The sequence below is a fragment of the Drosophila subpulchrella genome, chromosome 3L (assembly GCF_014743375.2).
Source record: "Drosophila subpulchrella strain 33 F10 #4 breed RU33 chromosome 3L, RU_Dsub_v1.1 Primary Assembly, whole genome shotgun sequence".
Taxonomy (NCBI): domain Eukaryota; kingdom Metazoa; phylum Arthropoda; class Insecta; order Diptera; family Drosophilidae; genus Drosophila; species Drosophila subpulchrella.
Genome location: NC_050612.1, coordinates 10,002,275 through 10,030,204, shown reverse-complemented (window position 1 = coordinate 10,030,204; position 27,930 = coordinate 10,002,275). Strand labels below are relative to the sequence as shown.

Sequence of the window (27,930 nt, the reverse complement as noted above, 5' to 3'; positions counted from 1 at the left end):
CCGAAGGTCGTTGCCAAGGCGACTGAGTGGGCCAGAGCCCAGCTCATTGGGCCAGGAAATGCAGGCGTGTGTGAGTGGGCGGCCATTGAGCGTGCCGTTGCATTCAAAATGGCCGTCAAACGGATGACCTTGAAAGCCGAGCGCCCATTGGCCAGGGCCATCGCAGCGTTAGTGGGTGGGGGGGGGCATGCAAATGGATGGAACTGGGAGCCAGGAGCTGGGAACAGGAGCAGCCAGCAGCCAGGAGCCAGGATTAGTCCTGCAGCAGGAGCCGAATTGGGAAAAACGAACGAGCGCCACACGATGCCCACGCAGTTTGGGTTCGTATTTCGTATTTTCGGGTCCTTCGGTCGTACGAATGGGGCTTCGATTCCGCTTCCCCTCCAGGACGAGATCCTTTCGGCAATCTTCGGCTGAGGCTGCAGCTACGATGCAAAAGTCGTGCAACTTTGGCTCAGTCACTGGACGAGAGTCAGGCTGCATTCAACGTGCAATCTCCGAGAAATTCTACTTTGCAAAAACTATCCACCAAATATATACATCTAATATATATATACAGCTGAATAGCCAAAGACACAACGCAATTAGCGATTAATATATGTGCCGAACACAAGGCGTATGCGTAACTTTAGTGAAACGGAAGTGAAAGAGTGTGTGCGTGTTTTTTTTTCTTCTAATAACTAACAACTAACAATATTTAGTGGCTAAGACTGCTGTATAAATCGTATAAATAATCAAAAATTAAGCCTGCTTCCTTTTATTCGGCCTTTATCGTGCCGCTAATCAATTAACCAAGGCAGCCCATCAAGTACAGTCGCCACCCAAAAACAAAACAACTCAATCAACCCCAAAATCCAAGGCAAAACCAATACGTACCGAAGCGAGCAGCCCCGAAACAAACAAACTCTAATCAAATTATGTGCATTATCTGCAGTCGAATCGAGCGGGCTGAGAAAAACTTTTAACCAGAACTCATCCATCAACGAACTTCCATCCGCTGGTGAGTAGCCTCCTTGTTGCATGTCCATCTTTATCAACATACCTTCCACGGTGCAATAAGCACACGGCCGAAGAGCACTTAAATGTCCCCAGTCATTCACATTGTCAATTCGAACTTTCGATCTTGACTTTTTCGTTTTTCTTTCAAGTGCTAAAAGTCACCAAAAGGTTAAGTGGCCAATGGTCATCAAGAGGAAAGCTATTAAGAACAATGTAACTGCATCTGCATTGATTTTATAAGTGAAGGATCGTGTGAGGAAAAAGCGTTTAAATAAAATATAATGTATTTTATATAGGGAACAAAAGGGATAGATATTCAGACAATCTTGCATAGAGCAACCGCATTTAAAATATTTGAATACAATAACAAATTTAAAACATATCTTGGTCAAAAACTAAAGTACTGTGGCATTATTAGTTAATAATAATTATTAATTTATAAACGTTTTCTCGAGCCTGAAAAAACTGTAAGCACTTTAAAATTTTTAATTTTTTTTTTTAATTTTTAATATTTGATGTTTTATATCGAATATTTTTCTATTTATAAGTGAGCAATAATTGCCTTTCAAGCAGCGATAAAGCAATCAATAAATACTACGTTTCAGGAAAATGATAAATAAAAATAAAAAAAATATTTAGTTTTACTCGGTGCAAAGTTCAAAAAATTCTAAGGCATATGCCTATTGTTTATTTAAAAGTGTTTATCATAATGCAAGTATTTCTAAAAATTATTCATGTTCGTCTACAATTTTTAAACTTTTTCATGCCCGTTCATAAGACCTCTTGTAACGCATTTGTAAAAGAAAGACTTACATTTTTGAAGTTCAAGCAATCTTAAAAATTTTTTACCGACTTCAATTGAAAAGATGTTTGAGCGGGAAGTGTGGATTATATCCTTTAAATACAAAAATCGTTAAAAATATTATAACTATTTCAACTTATTTCAATCTAGGGAATGTGTGTTTGGCATGTCTATAATTGAATATATTTTTAAATGTCAAAAAAAATATCCAATAGTGCAAATAGTCAAAAATATAAAGGCTATCGAAAAACAAAAACTGTAGCATTTTTAAAATTCTATTTTATAAAGAAATTTATACTGAATGCGGCAATTCAAGTAGATATCTAGTAGATAATATCTAACAAAAAAATGTTTTCTATTCGAACATATTAAGGAGTAAATAAATGTGAATTATTAAGAGTTTTTCTTTGATCGGAATACTTGAACATTTTTCGCTTGCGATATTAGTTCAATATATCTTACTAAAAAATTAAATTTATTTTTTCAACCTTTTCCTCCCTTCAAACGCAAATCTAAAGCCTTAGATTTTTTCGAGCTTAGGCTCTCTGGAATGCCATTAATCATTTTCACTGCCCAAAATAAGGGAACAAGAGAAATCGGAGAGGATGAGTGGGGTGAAGTGGATTGAAGAAGGCTCTTAAGTTAATTTAGTACTTTGTTCGCCGTGCCAGATCATTAAAATTATTTGGCGACTTTGAAAAATTCGAAACAGTAGCCCACAAATACCGACAGCTGAACGAATCTCAAAATGAAATTGGCCTGGCTGATGAGGATGGAGATCGTGTTTTCGCCGGCTACCCGCTGCGTTTGTCTGCAGATGTCTCATAAACATGAAGCCCAACCAGACCCTCCGAATATATATCTTTTTACGAAATTTGTATAATCTGTATGCGAATCATAATGACGCGAAATCAAGATCAGACTGAAGGCTGAAAGCCAAGACACACTTTTGCCTTTTATGCCAGCTCACACTGAGGCTGGGGCCCGCAAAGAATTTAAAGATCTTAACCCATTTTGATAGAAATTTTAAAAAATTATATATTTTTTTAATAAAAAATTGTATGTAACTTTTAAGCACTTTCTTCTGAATACGATTTTTTAGTTGTACAAAGGTGCATTTAAAAAAAATGGATAAAGTGTATTTTTTCGTCTTCATGGTAGTCTAAAAGTAGGTTTTAAATTTCAAGTGTTTAATACTTTTTTGAAAGCCTACTTTTAAGTTGACATGCGGACGAGAAAACTTCTAATGCTGATTTACATACACCCTTTTAAAAATGATATTCGAATTTTTAAAACTAGAATACCAAAAGTCCCATTTGTATGGTTTTTGTGCTATTTATTGGAATAGTTTTCTTTAATTTTTATGTCCGAAAATAATATCAAAACAATAACAATCTTTTCTCTTTTTTTTAAGAAGTAGGATATTTAAAATAAATACCTGCTAGAAGATAGACTTTTATTATGGTACTACTGGCTTGAAATATTATTTTATTAGCTGCTCTTGGCTTAAGATCTACAAACTAAGAACTATAAAATTGTTTTTTCAACATATTGTTAAGTTTCTATGAAATATTGGCCAAAATATCTTGGAATTCCCCTTAGGTTCCCCAGAGGGTTAAGGGTTTCGCTGTATCTGTACCGTTCAATTAGCTCTGTTTGGGACTGGCGTTGACCAAGACTAATGCGCACATTTCATGCTGATCGTCGCAGGAATTCCAATTCCCTGCGAGTGAGTTCTCCTGGGTTTTTTTTATATTTCTTTTTTTTTTTGGGTTCTGGGATGGGCTGGGCATTTCGGAGACCTTTTCTTCGGGTCGGTCGCGTAACATAATTGCGTGAATAACTGCGTTAATTTCCCAAAAGACTTGACAGCGGATGTGGCTACTGGTCTGCATTGGTGACTCCTCCAGCCTCCCAAATCTCCAGACCCTTACCTTCTGCTTTGCATTGGCATTCCACAGACTATGGCCATCGATTCGATCCTCTGGGCCCCATGCTTCTGACATTTTTGGACTCGGGTGTGCCAATGTCTTTTTTGTATCTTATTTGTATTAATTTTTTTATTTTTTTTTTTTTTTGCCATAAATGGCTTCCGCCGGAGTGTCCAGTTTTTGGCTCACGCTGCATACGCATATACACATGGAGCTCCATTTAAGGTGGTTCCGGGGGCTGGGGCTCTTCCAATATAATTATGAATAGGCCAGGCCATGTGGGCACGGGCAACTCCCCCGCCTTTGCGGCCACAACTACTCAAAATCAAAATATGAGCTATGTGTTCCAGTTTCAGCTGTGGGCTTTTCTCAGATCTCCACTCGGCCTCTCTCTTTCTTTCGTATTTTACACTGATAAAAGTAATAATGTTTGCTTAAATAGACAACCCACATCCCTTACAAAAGATCTCATATAATAAGCCCATTCGATGAAAGTACTTAAAAAGTCAGAACTGATCTAAGCAAGATCAGCCTACAAAGTAAAAAAAACATTTGAAACGGACTTAAATAGAATATAATTCATTTTTAAAATGAATATTACATCTGTATGGCATGTTAAAAAATGGGAGAAATTCTGAAGTAGATAAACACAAATTACTGGAAACGACTTTCCATATGAACAGTATTTGTAAATATATTTTTAAAGTAAACGTAAAAATCTTTTGAATTTAAATTGGCGAGAGTCAATGTGTGTTCTTTATTTTTATCATTATTATTATCATTTTTCAAGTAAAAATATATTTATTTAAGTGCATTTATACCCCTTTTTCTCGCTCTATCGAAGGCAACGGAAGCGAGTTGGCGTTGCCGTCGTCATTTTGCGTTTGTCACAAATTTGTTTAGCTAAAATATTGATAGAGAGAAGACAGAAAAAAATAAACACAATTTTTAAATAGTTTTTCATGTGGGGGTTCCGACGGCCTATGATATGCAAAGCTCCGACGGGAGGGAAAGCCGCAACTTCCACTTTGGCTTTTGGTTTCGAGCCTACTTAGTCCGAATTTGGACGTAATTTAAACATGCATTTATTGTGCTCCCTCAGCAAATGCATGGCATAAGTCAGAAATTTCATGCTGAATTTTTTCTGATAACATTTTGGTTTATATTTTGTATTTTTAATTTAAATTTTTTTAATTTAAGTTAAGGGGTTATATACCTTCTTTGTCGAAGAAAAAGAGGAAAGTTTGGATTTTTTTTAGGTATATAGCATTTATTTCATTACACGAATGATTTAATTTTTTGATAGTACACTTTATTAACAATGTTTGTGCAAAATTTCGTGGAAAAATATTAAATAGTTTTTAAGGAGTGGCTGTTTCCCTTAGAGGCCTTTTTTTTGAAGAGCCTTGCGGTGATACTTCCCCAGGTCGAACAGGTCAACTGAAACCATAAAAGTAAACAAATTTCATTAGTTTAGTGTAATTCCTTGTGCTTCCTTAACAAATGTAAGGCATAAGTCAGAAATTTCATGCTGACATTTTTCTGATAAAATTTTGGATTATATTTTGTATGTTTAATCAGTTGTTTACTTTATGGTTGTTAAATTTTAGTTAATCACTGAGGGAATTAGAACAAAGAACTTGAGCAACAAAAAATGTTATCAAGGAATTTGAGAAGTATGATGTATAAGAAAACATGGGAATTTTGAATTGTGACTCGACAGCTTGTGATTCTAGAATTTCATCATACAAATTTTTCCCCGATTTTAAGACCTTAATTTATTATTTCCGTTTCCGTCAAAGTTTGTGGGTTAAGGTTTAAAATGTACATAAATTAATTGATTTCTTGTGACTAGAAATAAATAGATAAGACATTAAATCTGGAATTTTATTTGTTATCAAGGAATTTAAGAAGTATGATGTATAAGAAAACATGGGAATTTTGAATTGTGACTCGACAGCTTGTGATTCTAGAATTTCATCATACAAATTTTTCCCCGATTTTAAGACCTTAATTTATTATTTCCATTTCCGTCAAAGTTTGTGGGTTAAGGTTTAAAATGTACATAAATTAATTGATTTCTTGTGACTAGAAATAAATAGATAAGAAATTAAATCTGGAATTTTATTAGAATGTTCTAAATTGAGTAAGCCCTTTGTGTGTATTTTAGTTTATCAATAGATTTGTTCAAGACTTTGTAACCAAAAGTCATAGATATTGTTGTGGCGAAAATTCGCTTAATAAATACTTAAAATTATCTCGCTGTCATCAAGTATTTTCAAGACCTCATTGTTTTTAATACTCTACAGCAATCTCTTCAAGGAAATACATTTCCCACAATAATAAATATTTACCGCCGGTATTATCAATATTGGCAAGCAGCAAAGACAATGCCAAAACTGTTTGTTGTTTTGCATTTGGTCAAGTCACGAGTTAGCCCCGTGACTCAGGCGACTGATAAACCATTATTCTTATCTGTGAGATACAGATACTCGAAATGCTGTTGTTCTGGAGGAAATTTGCTCAGTGCGTAGAAAGTCGGTTTCTCTAGATGGGGTAAAATTCGATTTACATACGGCCTGGCCCAATTCATCGGGCCATGTTTGGGGGACTACTGGGGGAAAACCTGAGCAACTTGCTTTAAATGAGGCGTGTTATGTAAATGTTTCTTTTTTTTCCCATCTCCATTTGATTTTTGCTTAGTTTTTGTGACTAGATCTGGCCAAATGTGGAACGCCCACATAGGAAGTCTGGAATTTTGTCAAGACTTCAGTATGCCAATCAGGGGTGTATTATGGATTTTATATTAGAGGAGGCAATTTAGAAAAGTTAAAAAAAATCTTACCATTTTGTTATATTTTTTATTTAACTTACAATCAAAAAAATTGTCTTTGTAACTATAAGAATTCCATACCATTTTGCTTAAAATTAAATTAAAATAAAAATCCTGGGAAGTATAATCTCTTATTTGATTTCTGAAATGTTTTAATATTTGTAATATTTTTAAAATGGTTTTAGTCAGTTTTCGAGACGGATAACCCCAAAAAATCGGAAAACACCTACGCCACTGATGCCAGTCAGTCTGAAAAGTATGGTCGAAAAAATTGCCATATACGGTGTATTTTTTCCGTATTGTAACGCTGATTTATGGCGACGAGTCGTCTGCGTCGAAGACAACCAGTGAATATGTACCTGACTTAAGTATTGAACTAAAAAAATGTGCACACTAACCAATATTCGATGAAAATATATGTGCAAGCCAAGGAAAAAAGAAACGAATCGAAAAAGATGAACAATATATTTAATTTGCAAAGTCAGAGAGGCAGCGGCAAAGGCAATTTTGTGTTTGCCCACGAGGCCGGCAGAGCGTCGGGCAGACCTCCAATTCCATTCATTATAATCGGGGCCCGTTCATTTCATTCATAAAAAAGACGAAGCGAAACGAAACGAAGCGAAGCCGAACGCCAGGCGAATGTATCTGTATCGGTAATTGCATATGTATCTGTGAGAGACCGCAGCGCGAATTCGCCGTGCGGCGAAACCCTCTCTCGAAAGAGTTGAAATTGAGATATTTTTATGTGAGCAAGAAATTTGCATTTGCTTGTATCTGTGCCCATTTGGAATATGCCATTTATTTATTTTGTATTCTACAGATACTACGCCCCATAGTAACTAAGAAATAATAAAACAAAACCCATCCACTTCCCCACTATTTTTCGGGAAAGTTCAAGCTAATCTTCGGATTCCGATACCCAGAAGCGGAACATCTTTGTTTACTCTTTGAGGTTTGGCCTATTAGACAACACCCATATGATTTTATTTTATTTTTCACATTTTTCTCTCAGAAAAGTGCTACTGGTTTTGAGTTGGAGATTTCGAGCCAGAGTTGTCGAGCTTCAAACCGCACGCGCCGCTCAATCGTGTATCTTTTTTATGGCTTGGCCGCGGCAACTCTGCTCGAGAGCAACATCAACAACTGCTGGTGAAAACAACAAAAGCAACGACAACCCAACCAGTCGCGTTGTTGTGTTTGCTTTTTCAACATCATTCATACTCAAGAGCTATGAGTTGTTAATATCGTGGGCTCTGCTTTTCAATGTGTCAGCAGTTTAGAATGAAAATAAAATATTCAGAAAAATTATTAAAGAACTATCCGGGACTACATTTAATGATTAGTAACAGTTCTCATTTCGAAACAATTTTATTTTATCTAATAATTCCATGGTACCCAGTTATTTTAAGCTGATTTAATGGAAAACATTGGTTTATATTTTAAAATTTTTAAAATGGAGTTGTCAAAAACCAATATAAGCTTTTCTTAAGGAAGAACTCTGTAAAATGTAATTCAAAATGATTACACAAATCTATTAAAATAGGTTAGGAATTACAACGTTTGTTAGAAAATTATATCTCGTCCTAATCGTAAACGAAAAGTAGGTTTAAAAACTAAAAAACCTAAATCAGTTTTAAACACATCTTTACTTAAACGGAAATCGGTCTAAAAAGTACAGTTTTGCAACCATATTTCATAGTATGCTTTTAGGCGTTATATCGTACAAATTTTTCTTTTGACCATTATATTTTTTTTTTAACATTGTTGAAAACGATATGTTAGAAATATGCTTGCACTTTAAGAATTGTTTTAGAAATCTAAGAAGTAAATAAATTTATTTTCTACAAATAAGTTAGGGTTAAAGTTCTTATTTGTTTTTTTTTAATCCTTAAATGAATGAATTTCTGTCACTGCCGGGACCTTTTTGTATGAATGATTTGGCACCTTTGTCTCACCTGAGCGAAGCATTTCCACGCACACATGGGCACACGTGGACTCAACATCTTATGCTTACCTCATGCAACGTACACAGACACTCGTGTGTCTCAGTGGCTGGAAACCCAGACACACACATGGAAAAACATCTTGAGTTTTCCGTTTTCCCCCAACTTTCTCGCCTCTCTCTCTTTCGCTCTCCCTGTGTGTGCGTAATTTTCATTCATATTGTCAGCCAACGCGACGCAGTGGGCAGCGCAGTCAGCGTTTCTTTTTTATATATATTTTATCCATCTGAGAAATTGCTTTTATTTTGTCTAAGAGGCCTAAAACATCTAGCAGGAATATTAAAATATTAATTAGTTTATTCAATTTCCTAACAAAACGAAAAAAACAGAATTCCTTCAAGGAGACATAACTTTACAAATTAAATTGGCATTCAAAAAATCCTTGCATTCAATAGTCATTCTTTTTTTCTTTTTATGAAAATATATTTTTTATTTTTAGGGGGGATGCTGTATTGTTGTAATTATTGTGGTTACTCTAACTGCTACAGATTTGGAGAAAACATGCAAGAGGAAAATTTCATTGAGGGAAAAACGCAGATAGTGTGGAAAATGAGCAGAGCCGAGAGGTGATTGGCAAATTGGCGACGGGGAAAATTACCAAGTTTATGCACGCAACGGCCGGAAAAGCGACGACGACAGCACACCCATTCGTGGAAAACTTGTTCGGATCGGGGATTCGCCGCGTAGGCAATCTAGCAGCTTAACCCCTTAATGACTAAGGTTTTGGATGCTCAAGATCGGTTTTAATTTTTGACGGCGGTATTAGCAAATAAATATTACGATTCTGACACAAATAGTTATTTTTAATAACCATTTTAAAATTATTTACATAAATTATTGAAAAAAAGATTTATTCTACTACTTTGATATGATTTTGATATGGTATTTTACTTTTGTAGTACCTACTCGCAAAAGAAATATTCCCAATAGAAAACAAATTTTTTGTTCGCTTCTAAAATGTTTTTAAAAATATTTATGTTATTGTTAAATTTTCTAGATATTTTAAAAGCATAATAACTTAACTTTTATAAAAATGATTGGCTTTGACAAGTCCTAGAAGATAATTTGTTAAGCGTATGATATTTATATTTAATTTTTTTTTTATTTCTAAACTATAAAAAAATTGTGCTATAGCCTAGAAGGGTTAATGGCGGGTAGGAGGCAGAGGCAGAGGCTGCGGCGTTGGGGTCGCCGAGGGGCTCGCTCATTGCGGGGGGCACAGCCATCGCTTGGCTTTGCTGTATTTGCTGCCTTTGCCTTTGCTCTGTTGTTTGTTTGCGCTGCGAGCTGTTCGCTGTTTGCATTTAAATTTAAATGAATGAAAAAGAAACTGGCATGAATTCGCCTCGACCCGCTGCCCCTCTCAAAAAAAACCCCCCTTGAAAACGAACGAGCGCGCCTACAAGTTGGCATATTTTCAATTTCCGTTTTTTACACAAACACAGCAAGGCACACAGATACAAATGGGCGAGGGGGGCGAGGCAGTGGGCCAGGGCGGTCGAGAGGGGGCTTGGGGGCCCAGGGGCGGCAACGTCCGGTTGGTTTTTAGTACGAAAAGTCGCAACAGCTGAATTCGCCGCGAGAGAGAGAGAGCAAGATACATTCGCCTGGGTTTATTCGGTTTATTCTCTGTTGAGATTAAAAAAGTGATCGTTTTATTATTTTATAATTTCTAGTCGTGAAAATAAGTAAAACATTTTAAATTTTTAAGGAATTTAAGATAAGAACTTTATTTAAGTGGTTTTAAATAATAATTACCATAATAAAAATCATTGTGGGTTGGTAATGGATCTGTAAAATATAACGCCTACAATTTAATTCTTTTTAATCCATAAGTAACTCTTTCAAGAAGAATTGATTTTGTTTAAGTTTACAATTCTCTCGATAACTACAAAATTTAGAAGAAATTTAAAAAATGAGTTTGCCGCATTTTAGCAGAGACCTTAACAGGGACTTAACAGAGGTTCTCAAAAGATAAATTCGCCCTCTCTTCGCCGCGAGTTAGCAGCGGGCGCTGTTAACAAAAATTAAAACGACTGCGGCTCATTTCGCTTCAAAACCTCGTGACGAGCGGTTGCCGCGATTGCCGCGTTCGCTGTCTTTCCGATTTCCTCAAAAATCAAGCCACTTTTTTGTATAAAACTACAACATTTTTTTTCGAAGCAACCACAACGATTAAACAAAACAAGCAACAATAGCCTGCTAAACAAAACAATTCACAACCAAGACGCGTCAAACAACAACCCATATATATTTCTATATATATATAAAACAACCAATCACTTGAAATTATTGTGTGTGGTGAAAAGTGAGTGTTTATTTTTGGGAAATTCAAATAGAAATAGAAATAGTTTACCAAACCAATCGCTTCCAATGGAAATCATGTGCCTAAAAATGCAAATCGCCCGAAGAAAATCAACAAAGTCTATTTAAAACATAAAAAAAAAAGTCCAACACAGGCCAATCAAATACAAAACGTGTTGGGAAAAAGTCAAATAACAAAAAAAGAAAAAAAAAAGTACGACAAATACAAAATCAAACAACAACAGTCTCTCGCGCACACAAATATTTTTATATTTTTATATATATATATGTACATATATAAAATTGCATAAAAATATTTTTTACTCAAGACAACGACGCACACACACGCAGCGACGAGATACACAGATACATTCGCCGCTCGCACACACGACGACGTGGCCCCCGCTTTCAGTGTGTTGGTGTATCTGTGTGTGATTGTGCGACGCCAGCGTCGCTGCTCCAACAACAAAAGCGGCAGCAGCAGCAGCAACAACAACGACAGCAACAGCAGCAACAACAACAACCATACCGCCGGTCGCCAAGTTGATTATTATTATTTTTTTGGCACGCCAAAAACCCAGCGCATATAATAATACGAGGTTGGCAAAAATAATAACAAAATCAAACATCGTCGCCGGCGTCGTTTTTGTGTTAATTAAATTTACTTTTGTGAATGAAATGCGAAAGAAAGCAAAGCGAAAAATCATCTTTAATAAATGCTAAATAAAACCAGCAGTCGCGATCGCGAGTAAGAATTTGAAGAACCCCCTCCAAAAATCGCCTTTGGATTATACCCAAAAAAAAAAAAAAAATAAACCGACATCATTTTGGATACTCCTCAAAAAATTAAGGATTACACAACATTTATGGTGATTAATTACGGAATTTGTACCACGGATTGCTTTTGAAAATCAATGTAAGTTCGCCCCCACAGCTGCCAAGATATCTGGGCATATATCTCTCGAATCTCTCAGATACATAGATACATAGCCGCACAAATGGTGCAATTTCAGTTAATCACGTTTTGGCGTCTAACCTTCGGCCAGATGGATTGCCAGGAAATGCACAATTCTTGATAGAAATAATTGGTGTATATGTTTATTCCATGCGAATATCTGATTAATTTACGACTGCATCGTGACATGTTTTTTATTTCGAAAATAAACATAAGTAGTGATCAGCGATCAGGAAGAAATCAGGTTTTTCCGATCCAAAACATCAGAGGAAAATAAACATTAAAAGTTATCGGTGATCAGGGAGAATTGTACGAACATTTTAGATTTTAGTGGGCCCATTATAAATTTTATGATTGGGTAAACTAGGTTTTTTTTTAGTAAGAAAATGTCTACAGATTCCCTGAAACCAGGATAATGCAGTTATAATTAAACAATCTTAAATACTGAGTTGTGTAAAATGCTCGTATCATTCTTTGATTCTAAAAGGTTTCTTCAATACCCCAGTTAATAAGTAAAAAATCCATTAACCAATTTTTTCCTTTTATTTTCCTTTGCCCCGCTTAGATTCATCCGTTTTTTCCCTGCCCTCTAGAATTTCATTGAAGAAAACAAAACGTTCTATAGATAGAATCGCTTTGATCTCGTCTGAAAGTGCTAAAAATAAATATATATAAATGCATTAACTGTCAAAGTAAAATCAAATAAATTTCCCTGTTTTTTATTTGATAATGTGTAGAGTGTTGCCGTATTTTTTTCGCGGCTGCCCAACAAAATGTTTAACTGACATTTCAAGTTGTTTGTTTGTCTGGCCTCGTCTCCCATCGGTATTTGCTGATCGGACCAGACAGATAATCCCGATTCCATTCCCAATTCCAATTCCAATCCCAATACCCCCGTCATACACTCACAACACAGGAGAATATCACATTTTATTGAAAATAAATTGCTCTCCGATTCGGTTTGCATCTGCGGTGAAATTCTAGAATGTGAATTTATAAAGTTGTTTCATTGTTGCCCAGCGATCGACTGATAATGGCCAGTCGATCCGATCCCATCCGATCTGGCGATCGATCGATCGATCACAACCCGTTCCACAGAGAATTCCATTCACAAATCAGTCGACTGACGACTGACTTTAGCTAAACCCTTCTAATCAGTCGCCCAGTTTTTTATTCTTCGTACACTTTTTGTTTTGATGTGAGATGTGTGGCAAACCTTTGGACACTTGAGCGTGTTTTTCTACTCTATTTTTAAACACTTTTTCGTTGGGTTTAATCTACGAAAAGCAGAAAGAGCGTGAGGTGAGGCAGTTTCGTCATCGATACTTTTTCGTGTGTGGCTCGATAAGACCAAGACCCCCAGGTATTAGGCTCGTTTTTTCGGGGCTTTGCCTCTGCCATTGCTTTTGCTTTCTTTTTCACGCTGACACACGCTTAAAAAATCAGAAGAAGTGGCGAGGACTGATAAACCAACGAAGAAATATTTAAGTTTATTTACTTTTTGCTGGCTGTTAATTTTTGGGGCTAACGGAAACGAGAGGCAGAATAAATAAAAGAGGCGTAAAAACTTTTCAACCGATAAGTTAACATTTTTTTTTTGATCGATGGTCTCGTCTCGGCATTTTTTTTTTTTTTTTGTTTTTGGTAGGGGTTTTACCACTTTTCAATTGAATTAAGTGGCCTGCTGAGTTCTGTTTTCGGGTCGGGTTTTGTGTTCTGAATTTATGTCATAGCCAAAAATACACAAATACAAATTTCATTCATAATGGAAGGAAATTCTCGCGTTGGTTTCATTTCGTTTCGTTTCGTTTCTGCCAAAAACATGTGCACACAAACATATCTGAATAAATAAATTAAATGCTTAATTTTTATTAGCTAAATAAACAGCTAGACACACAGCGAAGCACCAGCAGATCCACAATGACGTTGATGACGCAGACGCCAAATAGACAGCCAGATAGATGGGGAAGTCGTGAAGGTTTCCGAGGGGTATACAAACATACACCGATACTATATACACCCCTATATCTTTGTGGTCGAGCAGAGAACTTTGTAGATCACCTGTAACTTTGTATGAGAGACTAGCCTTTAATCAATCTAATGCTCCCGCTACCCGCCTCCGACGCCCCCCTTTCACCTGATTTATAGCAACTCGTCTATATATATATCCATACCATGCATATATCTTCCTCTGTCTTATTTGGGATATATCAAGAATAGTCGGCAAAAATAAAATTACACAAACAACAGCGAGAGGCCGAAATGACAGCAAATTAATTGCATTCGCAACACTATAAATAGATAATCACGAAACTGTTACCAAAATGTAAGGCAGGCAAGATCTGCATAGGCTATATCTATATCTATATCTATATACTATATGTTGCGATACTGACGACAACAACCGACGACATAATTGAAACAACGGCTCAGGCGGGCGGTGCAGAAAGCTAAACATAGAAAACCAACTGCAAAGTGATCATAATAATCTATATAGGATACCAGAATACCAGAAAAGATATATCAAAACGATCAAGTGGAATGCGGGGAACTAACGGGCGAAATCTTGAACCCCCATGTAACATTTACTGAAAATAATAAGGTAAAGGGGATGGGCAGGCGCACGCTTCAATGGGTTGAGATTTCAGATATGCCGTATAGATGGGCATGGCACATATATAGTAAAGTATCTATAAGATATGTGTTTGTGCTGCCAGCAAAGCAAAACGCCAAATGACAGCCCAACAAGAACCGAACTGAACTCAACTCAACTGAGAGGGCAACAACAACCATTTTTATGCCGCAAGCAAACATGTGATTTTCATTATTTTTGTCGTCGCACCGACGATGAAAAAAAAGCGAAAAACGAAAAATGGTCTTTTTATTTTTGAAAATTATAATTTTTAAAAATAAATGCCACAACAACAAGCATGTTTGTTGTGGGGGCCAAACAGACAACTGCAATTGAAAGAGCTGACGACTAGTGGATTTATGAAGACTACGAAGTAAATTCAAAGGGGGCCTTAAATTGCTTATACTTTTTTGGGTTAATCATTAATTAATGGGTCTGTGAAGAGTTTTAAATAAAGCTTTCAGCATACATTAAGCGGATTTATATTGTTTTTCGAGGCTTTTAATATGATTACTTTAATAACTTTCATAAAACCGAATAACTTCCTATTTTCAACACAAATTTGGCATAGTATTCCCCCCAGTTCTTTTCCATGGCTCTAACTAACCCTTTTCGTTTAGAGGGGTACTCCCCAGATCAGCCCACGCCCAGAGCTCAGTTCCATTTGTTGTTCTTAGATCGGTTTCAGTTTTAGATGGATTTCAGCTGGGAGAACTCGAAAGGGGGGCGAGATTGGAAGGTGGGTGACCACCCAAGAGGCGAGGCGGTGGTCGAGCAACGCATACAAAACGCTCATTAATCGAGCGTCTTTAGAAATGGTCTAAACACACAGCCAGAGCTCTATATACACACACACATCTATATCCATCGAATATGTACAGACTATATGTGCGCAGCTAGAAAAAACAAATCGTTGCCCCATAGAATTGTCGTCAATGAATGGCTGACGACGACAACCTATGATAAAGCCAAAGATGCCGATGATGATAGTATAGTGATGATGATGACGATGATGCACAGAGCAGTCAGAATGGATAAAGTGAGCAAGAGATGACATTCCTGGGGGGTAGTGAGGTGGCAACTGCTTATGACAGCCCTTTGAATTGGAGTCGTAATGCAATTGCCTGGGCGTGACCTTTGCCACCAGCAGGTGACAACTTGGACACGTCCAAACAAATGCGAAATTCTGGCATTTCACTCGGTCCTTATCCCCACTTCATATGCAAAGTCTGCACGTGTGCACTGGGAAAAAAGTGGCTAAAGGAAGAATATTATCAGTATTTTACAGAAATAATAGTACTTCAGATTAGCTACATGCGAAAACATATAATAAATCATTCGGTAGTTTAAAAATGTTATGTCAAATTGTATTACCTTCTCATAATATTGAAACTATTTTAAACTTTTACCTATTGGTTTGATAAGAAAAACATTTTTGATAAGTGAAATCTGTAAAAGCTACTCACATATTTTAAATGGTAAGCCTTATAAATAGAATATTTAAATAACACAGGTTTATATCCATACTAATTTTAACTCTTAATACAAATATAATAGGTTCTTAGGAACATTCAAGCATACATAGTACCTATAAAAAAGTAATTACCACGCTTTTCCATCTAGCTGATATGGTTTTTCGCTTTTTTCCCGTGTGAGGTCAAAAATAGCTAACCGAGCGTGGGCCAGGACTTTATGTGTATTTACTATATCTGCGTGTGAGCGTAGGTGACCTCAAGACGGGCCCACGCAGCCTTCCCTTGAAGACCTCCAGTGGGCGTGCTCGTCCACCCAAAAACCCATCTCCGCCCCTTAAAAAACACTTTAAGCGTCAGTTTTCCCCGTCAGTCTTATCTGAAATTTACAGGTGGGGCAGTGGAGCTCTGGGCATGGATATGCACTATAAGGCCGTGGCTTTCCGCTTCTTTTTTCACATCTTTACGTTTTTTTTTTTGGTTGTTTGTTGGAAAATCGGTGAGCTAAAAATAGATTTCGGTTGCCACGCTTCGAGGAAAATGAGGAAAATTAGGAGCGAGGCAGACGAGTCAAGTGCGTGTATCTGTGTGGCTTTTGTGGGCGGTTGGTTGGTTTGTCGTTTGGCTGCTGGTGTGTGTCTGGTCTTTTGGGGGTGTGTTCGTGACACGAAAAATTTGGTCTTAATATCCCGAAAATTCGTTTGATTTTTTTATATAAGAATATACTTTAATAGGCCCATTTGATGTTGGTGCTTTAACATTCTAGACTTTGAGAGTCAAGTATATTTATAACCTGAGGTTAAATAATCTTTTTTATAAAGCTTGATGTATCAGTTAAAAATATATTTCATACATTACTTAATAGCTTATTTTTTAAAGTTCCTTTACCTTATCCCATATATGGACTTAAGTGTAATCATTACCCTTCTAACAACCATAGATTTAACCTCTGGTTAAAGCTTTTCAACTGACTTTGTTGGCTTAAATTAACCTTTAAGCTATACCTATTATTCTTGTTTGCTATCACTACCTTAAATCGGTTTTCTGTTTGACATCCCTAGCCATTCAGAAAAGTTTCCTGCCAAAGTCACGCACTTTTGGCCCTCATTCTTTGATCAACTTTGGCTTTGCCTTCGCGCCTGTGGGTCTGTCTGTGTGTGGGTGAGTGGGACGTTGGGTGTTCCTTTTCGGCGAGTGTGTGTGTGTGTGTATCCGAATCTGTGGTGTTTTTGTACATTAGGGCGGGTCAGGTTGTTTACATTGCCTTTCGCCAATTTCGGGTCTCTTTTTCTTGTCAGGGGGCTGGTGGAAATCGGGTGGTTTTTGCGGGCCTATTGGGGACCCAATTGTTGTTGCTATTTCGGGGCAAGGACTCTATAAATAGCAGGGAAATTTATATAGCAGACACAGAGACAGACAACCTGGCGTTCTATATCGCTGTGTGTGTTGTGTGTGTGTGTCTTCCATTGACGTCATCACCAGCATGTCATGAGTTTTCTGTGCAATTCTTATTTATTCAGTTTCGTTGTCTTCTTTTTGGGCCAAGCCAATGAGTGTGTATCTCACAGATACTCACCAACACTTAGACATTCTGCCAGCTGTCGCCTGTGCAGTCGACTGCGCAGTCAACGTCTCTGCCTGCTTCTGTGTGGGCGTTTGCGCGTGTAAGGATGTGAACGGAATTTTTGAATAGAACACGCAAATTAGATATAGAAAATTATGTGTATGCTCTATGCTCATGGCTCTATTAGTGTGCCCTGCCCTGCCTTCATTGTATTCAACATTATACTCAACATTCCCTACTTTTTGCTGTTTCGAGAGAGGGTTGGGCCGTCTACCAAAGTGTGGGCGTTGCTCGGGGATCTGGAGAAGGGAGAAATGGTTATAGGTAGAGCCATGATATCGCCGGCAGGAAGGTAACTGTATTATCATGTCGAAACTATAAGGCCACACAAAGGGAATTATGGTATATGTGGGGTATGAAAATGAGGATCTATTGCGTGGGAAAACTCAAGTGTTATAAGATAGGAACTTCCTAAGCTGAACTACCAATCTTTAACTACCATCTTTAATCCACATTAGAATTACCTATTTCTGATGAGATTCACCAAAGTAATGTATATATTAAACACCAAAATGGATCATAATTTCTAAACATAAACCATCGTAAAGTAAACAGCAAAGAATATATGATTTTGGTTTTGGGTTCTTGTTTTTGTTTTCATAATCTGATTCCGTTTCCCAGCCCCAAAGCAAATAAATCATCCCACATATCATTCCTTGGCAATGAGGCAACTTAACCAACGACCCCCGACCCTCGACTCCCCCCCCGATCATTCAGTTCTGTTTCTGTTATAATACCCCATTTACGAGTGCACCTTTTCAAGAATGAAGCGAATGCAGGCGATTGAGAATTACAACAAAGGAGGACGGGACGGGCAAAAAATAAAATGAAAGAAAGAAAAAGAAATAGAAATCCAAAATGAAAGGAGAGCAATCACCCATAGAGTGAGACGGCTAGATAAGGAAAAACAACCGGGCACTACGGGAAAAAGAGAAAATATTTTCCACAATGAAACATAGAAAACATCTGTTGGATGTTTCTATAAGGCCCAGACAAGAGCTGGTGTAGGAATCTCGACCGAACTGATGTTGCTGCTGCTGCTCGCTCAGATATTGCTGTTGCAATAGTGTGTTGCTGCTGTTGCTGCTGCTGCCGTGCGCTTAGTGTTGCTGTTGTGCATGGCCAGACAAAAGGTGCAACACACAATGGAACACCACTTACGCACATGGATATGAGGTGGAAGGAGATGCGATGCCAAGGCAACACATGTTGCAGCTTCCTTTTTGGCTGCCACTTAACTGCAACTCACTTCAGTCATTACAACTCACGGAGGAGAATTCGAATTCTACCTGAAATCTACCTACTTTACGCACACACAACCCGATACGATACGATATGCGGGATGCTGTTGCTGTAGCTGTAGCTGTAGCCTAGAGAAAACCAAGATCGGATGGGTCGGAGACAATCAGCCCGAGAAAATCTTAAGGTCGATCACTTGTAGTTTATGGGCTTCTTCTTCTGCCTCTTCCTCTTCGCGTTCTCTAGACCTCTAGACCAGATCAAACCAGACCAGACAACAGACCAGCATTATAAGCCAGGGAAAAACGGGGGAGAAGAGTTGTTTAGTTTAAGGGAACTAGTTCATGGGGGTTCTAAATAAAAATATTTCTTGAGTACTAAATTTAGTGATTATATGCACATTACAAGATAGAATGATGAGATATATTAATATACTATAAATACTATAATTTAATTGATGTAAAAGTTAGGACCCCTTTGAGAAATATCAAATCTATGTTGAGTGTATTATCAGAATACTAAAGTTTCATCTATTTTTATTAATTTCTTCGGGTCTCAAGTACCTTATGTTTATAAACAAGAACTAAATAAACCCAGACCATAGGTATGTAACACGATATTATGGGCATTACAATTTTCTGAACCAGTTCCCATCGGTGACATCTCTGAACGGTCGACCGTTGTCTGGGCCTCCAGTTTGATGCCATCTTCTTGGCTCAGCTCATTTGTTGGTGATTTGATCTTTTGCCTCTTCTCGGCTTCTTCGCCCCTCGAGAGGAACCCCCACCCCACACACTCCACTCCACTCCGCCGATCTCAACCAGAGTTGGCTTCAATGATTTCTATAAAAGTAGAGGAAAACCCGAGCCGAGCCGAGCTGAACCATTCCATTCCAGACACAAGAATGAACATAATCATCATTATGATAATTATCATTCGGACCGACTTTGGTGTATATATCATTAACACACACACACACACACTCCGGAGTCTGGAGACTGTGCGAGTGTGCGTGAGCCCTTTGCCACATGTGCTGCTCATTTGCTTTGAAAACTATTAGCTGATGTTGCTGCTGGGACGGCTGATGTTGCTGCTGCTGCTGTGGCTGCAACATATGGTTCGGTTGGGCATTTAAATAGTTTAATGATCTGTGCTCTGTGACTGGCTGTTGGTGTTGTTGTCGTGGCAGCAGCAACAGCAACAGCAGCAACAACAGCAGCAGCATCAGCACACCAGCAACAGCAACAGCACAGCAGCAACATCAAGCGATTCCCGTTTCAGTTTCAGTTTTCTCATTCGCGTTTTGTTCCCTCCGAGTTGCCTGCAGTCATTAGCGTTTCCTGTGTAGGTTTTTCATCTGTCGCTCTTCGCATTTCATTTATCTACTCATGTGTGTCTGCCCTCGGAGCGTGTGTATCCGCACATATTTTTAGCAGGGCTCACAAAACATATTTTTAAAAGCGTAGCCCAAACGGGAGATTCCAAGCTGATCGCAAAGTATTTTTATAAATTAATGACGGACTCTAAAATAAAGTTACGAGTCTTAAAAAAGAGTAGCAAGAATGCTTCCACGTTTGTTGCATTCTTTTCCAAAGCAGAACTTGACACAAATTCAGAATGAGGGGAAAAAACTAACCAAAACTGGAAAACGTTGGAACATTTTTTACACATCACTAAATTATAAGCACGATTTCCAGACATGATAAAATGAATTGCAACTCGTACTTTTTGTGTCGTCATTGCTGACAGCTTCAAAAATGCGTCAATAAACACTAGATCAGCACTTAAATAATTTAATACAATGTAGGCTTATTAAAATACACCTAAAAATGTATACCTTTTTGGAAAAGATTTATTATTCATTTTAGCTTGCCAAAATACAATGGCAAAAATAATATGGAATAAGTTTTGCCTTGTTTACTTTTGACTTAAAAATGTCTCTTAAAAGCCCCTTTGAGTTAAAGCATCAATTAATTATCCTTACTTTGTGTTTACTTTTGTCTGGTTTTTTTTTGTAAATAATTTAATTGGGTCAGGCAATAACTTTTATTAATTCATTTGACAATTGGAACGGTAAACGTAGCCGTTGATAAGGCAAAGATCGGACTTCTCGGTCGCCAGAAACATTATTCGCCGGCTTATTAACCAGAATGGCAGCCCCAGCGAAGAAAAAAACATAAAATAAAACCTGTTTGCATTTGATTTTTGCCAGAGTTTATTTTTACATAAAAACGCTTCGCTTTGTGTGGTTGCTGTTATTGTAGGGCTGTCTGTCTGCCTTAAATAATTTTATTTAAATCGCAACTGGCAGTGACACTTGTTTGTGCAAACAGCCAAACAAACAAACAAACGCAAACCAACAAAGGCGAATCTCTTCTCCTCGAATCGTTTGAATGAATTAGCCGGGCGACAAAGACCATCAATCCCCCCTCGTATTTTCACTTATTAATGAAAACGTTTCAAATGCCACATTTCACATTTCGTGCGCCATTGAATCACACTCCCTGCCAGCGAAATAATTTATTTTTTATTCAGACACCGCTGCGATCCAAGGTCAAAGTTTGCCCAAACGTAAAAATAAAAATAAAATAAAAACAGCGAGGAAAAAGAATTTTAGCGCAATTAAAAATAAGCGAGTGAACGCTAAAAAGCAAACAAAATTGTTGTTGAAATTACGTTCAATGTTTTTGTATTCTATCTGCTGTGCCCAATTAATTTAAGAATGAAATCGAAATCTTGGCATTACTTTGGTGCTTTGCGTCAAGAAGCCGAAAAAATTAAGCTTTGAATTATGTTTATTTATTTTTTATTGAGCAATTTGAATATGTTTTTTATGGCACGCATTTACACCTTTTAATTGGAATTTTACTGGCTCAAGCTTGTAGGGAATTTATGGATAATTAAGAACTCAACTTCGATTGGGAACGTCATTCATTGGACTATATCCTATATCTATAACATCAAAGACTTTCATTCTTAAAAAAGCATATAAATAGTTTACTACCGAGAATTTTGTATATCAAAGAACGAAAAATGACGCTAACAGTTTTCTTCCCTCCCCCAAAAAAAAGTCTATTGCCAAATATATAAAGAGGAGGGACCTCTGATTTTCTTATTGGCAATCAGTGGCGATCCACTGCCACTGCCCGAAAAAAAATAGAAGAAAAACCCGAAAAACCCCTCCTCCAATCGCCCCCACGACGTGTGTTTTCGTTGATTTTCTATTTTGTTTTTCCCAATTGTGATCATTCTCGAAAATTGTTTTTGAGTACCGGACATGACGTCAATAAGTGGGCGTTTGTGTTAATTTTTATACCCCCCGAAAAGCACACACTTAACCCACTCGCATACCTATAGCCGTGCATATATGCGTTCCCTGTATTTATTTCTTTTGGGGCGTAGAAATTTTCGTTGGCGCTCAAAACGATTTTTATGCGGCACAATAATAATAATAATTCGTTGGGCTTTTTATCGTCAGATATATACAGTTGGGGTTAAAATAATAGAGATATTTAAGTGCCTTTAAAAATGATAAAATAAAGTACAATTACTTTTTTAAATACATGCAAGGATTGTACTTTAATTATTTTATTTTATAATAGATAAACGATTTTTGTACGTTAACTTTACATATTTAACACATATTTTTTTGCACTCAGCTGTCTGCCTGCCTGGCTCTTTTATTAATTTTTATGGAACAGCGACGCCATTTATTAATTTCCTGTATTTCCTTATTTGCCAGGGGGGCACCTCGTGCCTTGCCTTTAATTATGTGTAAACAAATATTTATCTAAACGCGACGTCTGGCTTTCTGGGGTTTTCGATCCACGCGGCATCGATCGCATTACTCATACGCCGCGTTGACCGGATTAACTGCTGCATCGCTATAAATCCCAAAGAACATGCCATAAAATTACAGTTGTTTCGCCATAAAAATGCTTTATTTCACATGGGCCGCTATCGCGATACCGATCGTGCCATAATTAACATGATCACCATCAACGCCAAAAAAATGTACTCAGTCAAAGTTCAATTAGCATCATTTTCTTTATAAATTCGCTTCGTTCTTCGCTCTCGATCGGTATATACATATATATACACATTTGTATATTCAGAGCACACACATGCAAATGATTCGGGGTTCTCATTCTCATTCCGATTCCGAAAACGAATTCGAATCGCTAATTTCTTTTTGATATGCCAAATCGAACAATTATGAAAGTTATTCCATTTATTTTTATGGCCCTACGTAATACGGAGCGGAGCGGAAATAAGTGGAAAGCGAGAGGAGAACCGACTGCTGAATGGAATTTTGGGCTTTGAGTATTACGGCTGAATCAGATTGGCGGGGTGAAAGCAATTAAGGCGGCGATAATGGGGGTTAGCGGTGTCGAGGGCGCAAACGGCGGCGGATCCAAAAAAAAAAAAAAAGGAACAAAACATATAGTACTACGAAATACGCTCTTTCTCGTCTCCAGCAATTTGATCTTAAACATTTAGCAGTGGGGCCAAGCCCAGTTCCCTAGAAACCACGAAACACAATCTCCGAAACATCATGTCCCGCCGATTCGAGTGAACCCGAAAGCATTATGAACCGAAATAATAATAATAATAATCATAAAGCCTGTGTGCCCTATGATGTTTACACACAAGTCATGCCGAACAGAAAATAAAAAATAAAACCATCTTTATCTGGTACACATGTATAGTAAATATGAGGGGCGACCTTCTCTCACTTTGGTTTCCTAGCTGCGGAATTAATTACAAACATTAAAACCGTCGACGAAGAAAAGTTCACTTCACTTTGGCCATTTAATCCAAACAAAAGCATCTGGTTGGCACTTTGGACCCCGAGGCACGCCCTCGTGCTGGACTATTTCCACATTTCTACTATTTCTGGGCTCTTATTTATTTTGAGTTTATCCATAAGCATGGCGAACCCATCTACGTGCCGATTTAATGGTGGCGAAAACTGCAAAATCGAATCGCGTGGCCTTCTTGCACTTTCTTTGGGGGTCGATAAATAAACGTGGATTACTTTTAGGCGTTGTTTATCTTAGGTGGGTTTTCTAAATATAAAAATGAAATGGTAAACAATTAGAAAATCAATGAAATCGTTTAAAGATATAAACAGAATCAACATTTAAAAAATAGTAATTAGGTTCTCGAGGTTTTGATGGTTAAGTTTGCAACTATAGATTATATAAGATGTCATATCATATTGGATTATTTATCAATATTTATTTTTTACCATTTATTAAGATAAATATTATGATCTATATACTAATTTCCCCCCGTTTCTCCTCTTCTTACAGAAGGCAATCTGATAGAGCTGGCTGAATCTGCAAAAGGATGAAGGCAAATCGAGCTGAGTCCGGGCGCAGCAACTACGATCGGCGGCATTGAGGATCTCCGATCCGGATCTCGAGGTGGGGGAGCGATCTCGATCTCGAGGTGGAGCGACGAGCGGCTGAGGAGCGGAAGTGGAGGAGTGCAGCTGGGGGAGGAGTCCTGGTTACAACACTACATGGATCGCAGAAATGGCGGCGATCCCTTGGCGCCACCCCGGCCCCCGAAGTTATTACCGCGCGTGCATCGACCAAGGGCGCCGGAGCCGACGTTGAGTGGTGTCGACCATCATCATCCATCATCAGTGGGAGCCACTGCATCATCTGTATCATTTGCAGCACCTGCAACAGCAATCCATAACAACAATTCACAGCAGCAACTTAGTATTAGCGCCGTCGCGAGCAACAACAACAACAACAACAATACGATATCAATAATACCCGCATCGCCGACCGACTTCGACGACTATCAGATCCACCACCTGACCTTTCTGCCCCAGCGACCCAGCAGCCTGAGCCGCAACAGCAGTACGGCCTCCTCGACGACGGCCACGGGGTTGAGTGTTTCGGGATCGGGTTCGGTTTCGGGATCATCCTCGAGCTTCACGAGGCGACGACCGCCGGCACCCATACCGCTGGTCAGCACCAACAACCACAACAACAACAACAACAACTTCCTTAGTCATTTCCAAAGCGCTGAGCCGGTGAGCAACGCTCTGGGCCAGCCGCCCGCCTCCCCCGTCACGCTGGCGCAACCGCGACCCGAATCCGAAAGGCTAACCAACGAGTATGTGGACACGCCGCTGCAACATGCGACGCGGTCGCAGCATCCGGCTGGCCAGCAGGATAATGGCCAGACGACCACCCACCACCTGTTGCTGCTGCCCCAGCGGAATCAGCACTTGCACCTGCAACAACATCAGCAGCAGCAGTTGCAACAGCAACAGCAGCAGCAGCAGCAGCAACACCTGCAACTGCAACAGCAGCAGCAGCAACATGCGCGACTGGCGACGACGACGACGCAGGCGACGTCCGTTGGCAGCGACCACACCGATGGCTTACTACATTCGCACCTGCAACACAGCACCGCTAACAAACCACCCGCCTCGAAGCAGCCAGCACCACCACCCACCAGATTGGGCCTGGGCCTGGGTCTGAGCCAGCCCATCATCACCAAGCAGCCGGGAGTTGGGACGCAAAAGGAGCACATGCATGCGCTGGAGGAGCTGCTGCAGACGGGTGGCAATGGCGGCGGCGGCGGCGGACCCCTGGTGATGACCGGCGATCCCAGCCAGCAGAATCCCATAGTGTGTCCGCGTTGCGGCCGGTGCCGGTGCGAGCAGTGCCAGAGCCCCAGGCCGCTGCCCCAGACGTGGGTGTGCAACAAGACGTGCCTGTGCAGCGCCGAGTCGGTCATCGACTATGCCTCCTGCCTGTGCTGCGCCAAGGCCCTGTTCTACCACTGTGCCCGGGACAATGACCTGGACTGCGACGATGGCAATGGCACACCGTGCGTGGACAATCCCTGCTCCTGCGGCCCATACAAGCGAACCCAGCGCTGGGGCTGGCTTGGTGCCCTGTCGATCTTCCTGCCCTGCCTGTGGTTCTACTGGCCCATGAGGGGCTGCATGAAGCTGTGCGAGAAGTGCTATGGGCGATTCGCGGGACGTGGCTGCCGGTGTCAGGGCATCGGCATCGGTGGTGGCCATGGCATGGGAGCGGGTGTGGGAGGAGGAGCCGGTGGCATTGGTTCCACCAGCAGCATGCTGCCCATTGTGCCGCTGGGCGTGAATGGCAGCGGGCTGGGCAGCGGGGTAAGCCTCTCCGGCGGCATCACGGATGGCGGTCTCAACCAGAGCAATGGCAAGGCCATGGAGCATGGATGCAGTGCCGCCAGGAGCATCCTGCGCAAGGGTGACCTCACACCGGAGAAGCGGCTCCTGGACTCCAGTCCCGATTACTAAGGAGGTGGTTCCCCCATCCGCTTCTTCTTGTGCCCGGTTTTTTCCGCGAGCAAAAACCCTCAGGCACAAAAGAATGGATCGTGAACACCATACCCCATATATATATACGGAAAATATTTAATATATGATTTAAAAGGATATATAAAAAAAAGGAGGAAAGATAGAAAGAAAGAAAGAAAGAAAAATTAAATAACCAAAGACTGCAAACAGATAATTATTAATTATTAGAAATGTTATTTAAAAAATAATTTTTGCTTAAAAATACAAAAACGAGTGGCGACGAGTGGAAGGAATAAAATAATGAAACTGACGAAACGACGAATGCGATTAGGAATTATTTTTCGAACGATTTTTTTGTATTATTTGATTTTGTTTTTACTTGCTTAATTAACTCTTCAGTTCAATGTTCAATTTCTAAGTCAAATTCTTACTTTATAAACATAAATAGTTGTATGCGAAATAATTCCAATGAATTTTCCACGAATGTAAAGTAAACGGGCGAAAGTTTTTATTATTTTCATATACAAAACTGAAAAACTGAACAATTTGGGGCAAGCGTAACAAAACACCATATTATATATACCTATATACACACACGGGAGAACTTTTAGAGAAATATTCAATGGCGTAAATTAGTCAAATATTATACATATATACCAAGTCCAGTCCATTTTTGATGTTGTAGAGAGAACAGAAAACAAAAACCGAAAAAATTACACAAGAAATATTGTAGAACTTTACGAATTTAAATCTTAAAATTGATATGTATATGTATGTGTATGTGTGTGTTGAGGGCGATGAACTTTTCGATAAATTTAGAGCAACCCATAGACCAGTCTAAATGTGCTTAGATATCGATATAGATGTACTGCAAACCAAAAGTCAGTTAGTTTACTTTACCAACTACGGAGCCGGAACAAATCTTAGGAGCGAAAATATGGGATAACGAAATCGGTTGCTTATGAACTTATTTTATAGTTAAAGATCGGGTGGGCTCGTAGTGGTTCCAGCCAGCAGCCCCAAAAATGTGAGCAAGATTGTATATACGTATAATGAAATTTTTAAGCGAAATGCGAGATACAAAATGCAAGCAAATTCCAAATAATAGAAAAACAAAACAAAAAACCAAGCAAAACTTAAGTGTAACGATAAACCCCACATCTAAATGCAGCAAAAATACATACAAGCGAAACAAACATTTTTTGTATAGAATATCCATATGAAATATGACAACAAAAACAGTGGCAAATTAGCAACTTAAAACAAATTTATACACGTAAAAGCAAGAAGCAAGCGAAAAAAGTAAATTAAAGATTAATGTTAAACACTAAAAACAAATTACTATATATTCTATATATGTAATCTGTATATGTACTATATATAACTATATATATACGCCTAGATATACAAAACCAGAAAACTATGCTTAAAACTCCTAACTTCTAAACATTAAAAAAAAACGCAACAAAAAAGGAAAAAGAAAAACCCCCAAAAACAAACTAAAAGCTGGAAAAACTCCTTAAAGCCTAGCCGTTAATGAAAATTCAAGAAGCGCAGACCTACAACAAAACAGAAAAAAATTATACACGCATAAAGATAACGATAAAGATAAATATTAATATTTAAGGCACTCTATACATACAAAAAAGCTATGCATAATGAATATTTATTTTATTTGTACATTTCATTATAATAAAATAAACTGAGTAGAAGGGAGGATGAGATGAGTAGGATGAGAGTATGTGGGGGTTTTGAGTGCGAAACCCCGGAGAACCAGAAGAACTTTATGTAATGTTTTTAGAATGTATGTTCCGTTAAAAACTA

General features: G+C 38.6%; 1 protein-coding gene across 2 annotated transcripts; it reads left to right on the top strand.

Moving 5' to 3' along the window:
- The first annotated feature begins 498 nt into the window (after window positions 1-498).
- Window positions 499-27,930, top strand: LOC119552979 (protein sprouty). 2 transcript variants are annotated; one of them, XM_037862997.1, is made up of 2 exons: window positions 499-1,000; window positions 24,110-27,930. In XM_037862997.1, exon 2 carries the CDS (start codon window positions 24,322-24,324, stop codon window positions 26,104-26,106), a length of 1,785 nt encoding a protein of 594 aa, XP_037718925.1. In that variant the 5' UTR covers window positions 499-1,000; window positions 24,110-24,321; the 3' UTR covers window positions 26,107-27,930. The 2 variants fall into 2 exon arrangements, with proteins under 2 accessions (XP_037718925.1, XP_037718924.1); XM_037862996.1 differs by lacking the exon at window positions 499-1,000 and adding an exon at window positions 10,629-11,788.

What these genes read in the sequence shown, in the direction of transcription:
- LOC119552979 (XM_037862997.1), top strand. Translation starts at nt 24,322, where the DNA reads ATGGATCGCAGAAATGGCGGCGATCCCTTGGCGCCACCCCGGCCCCCG.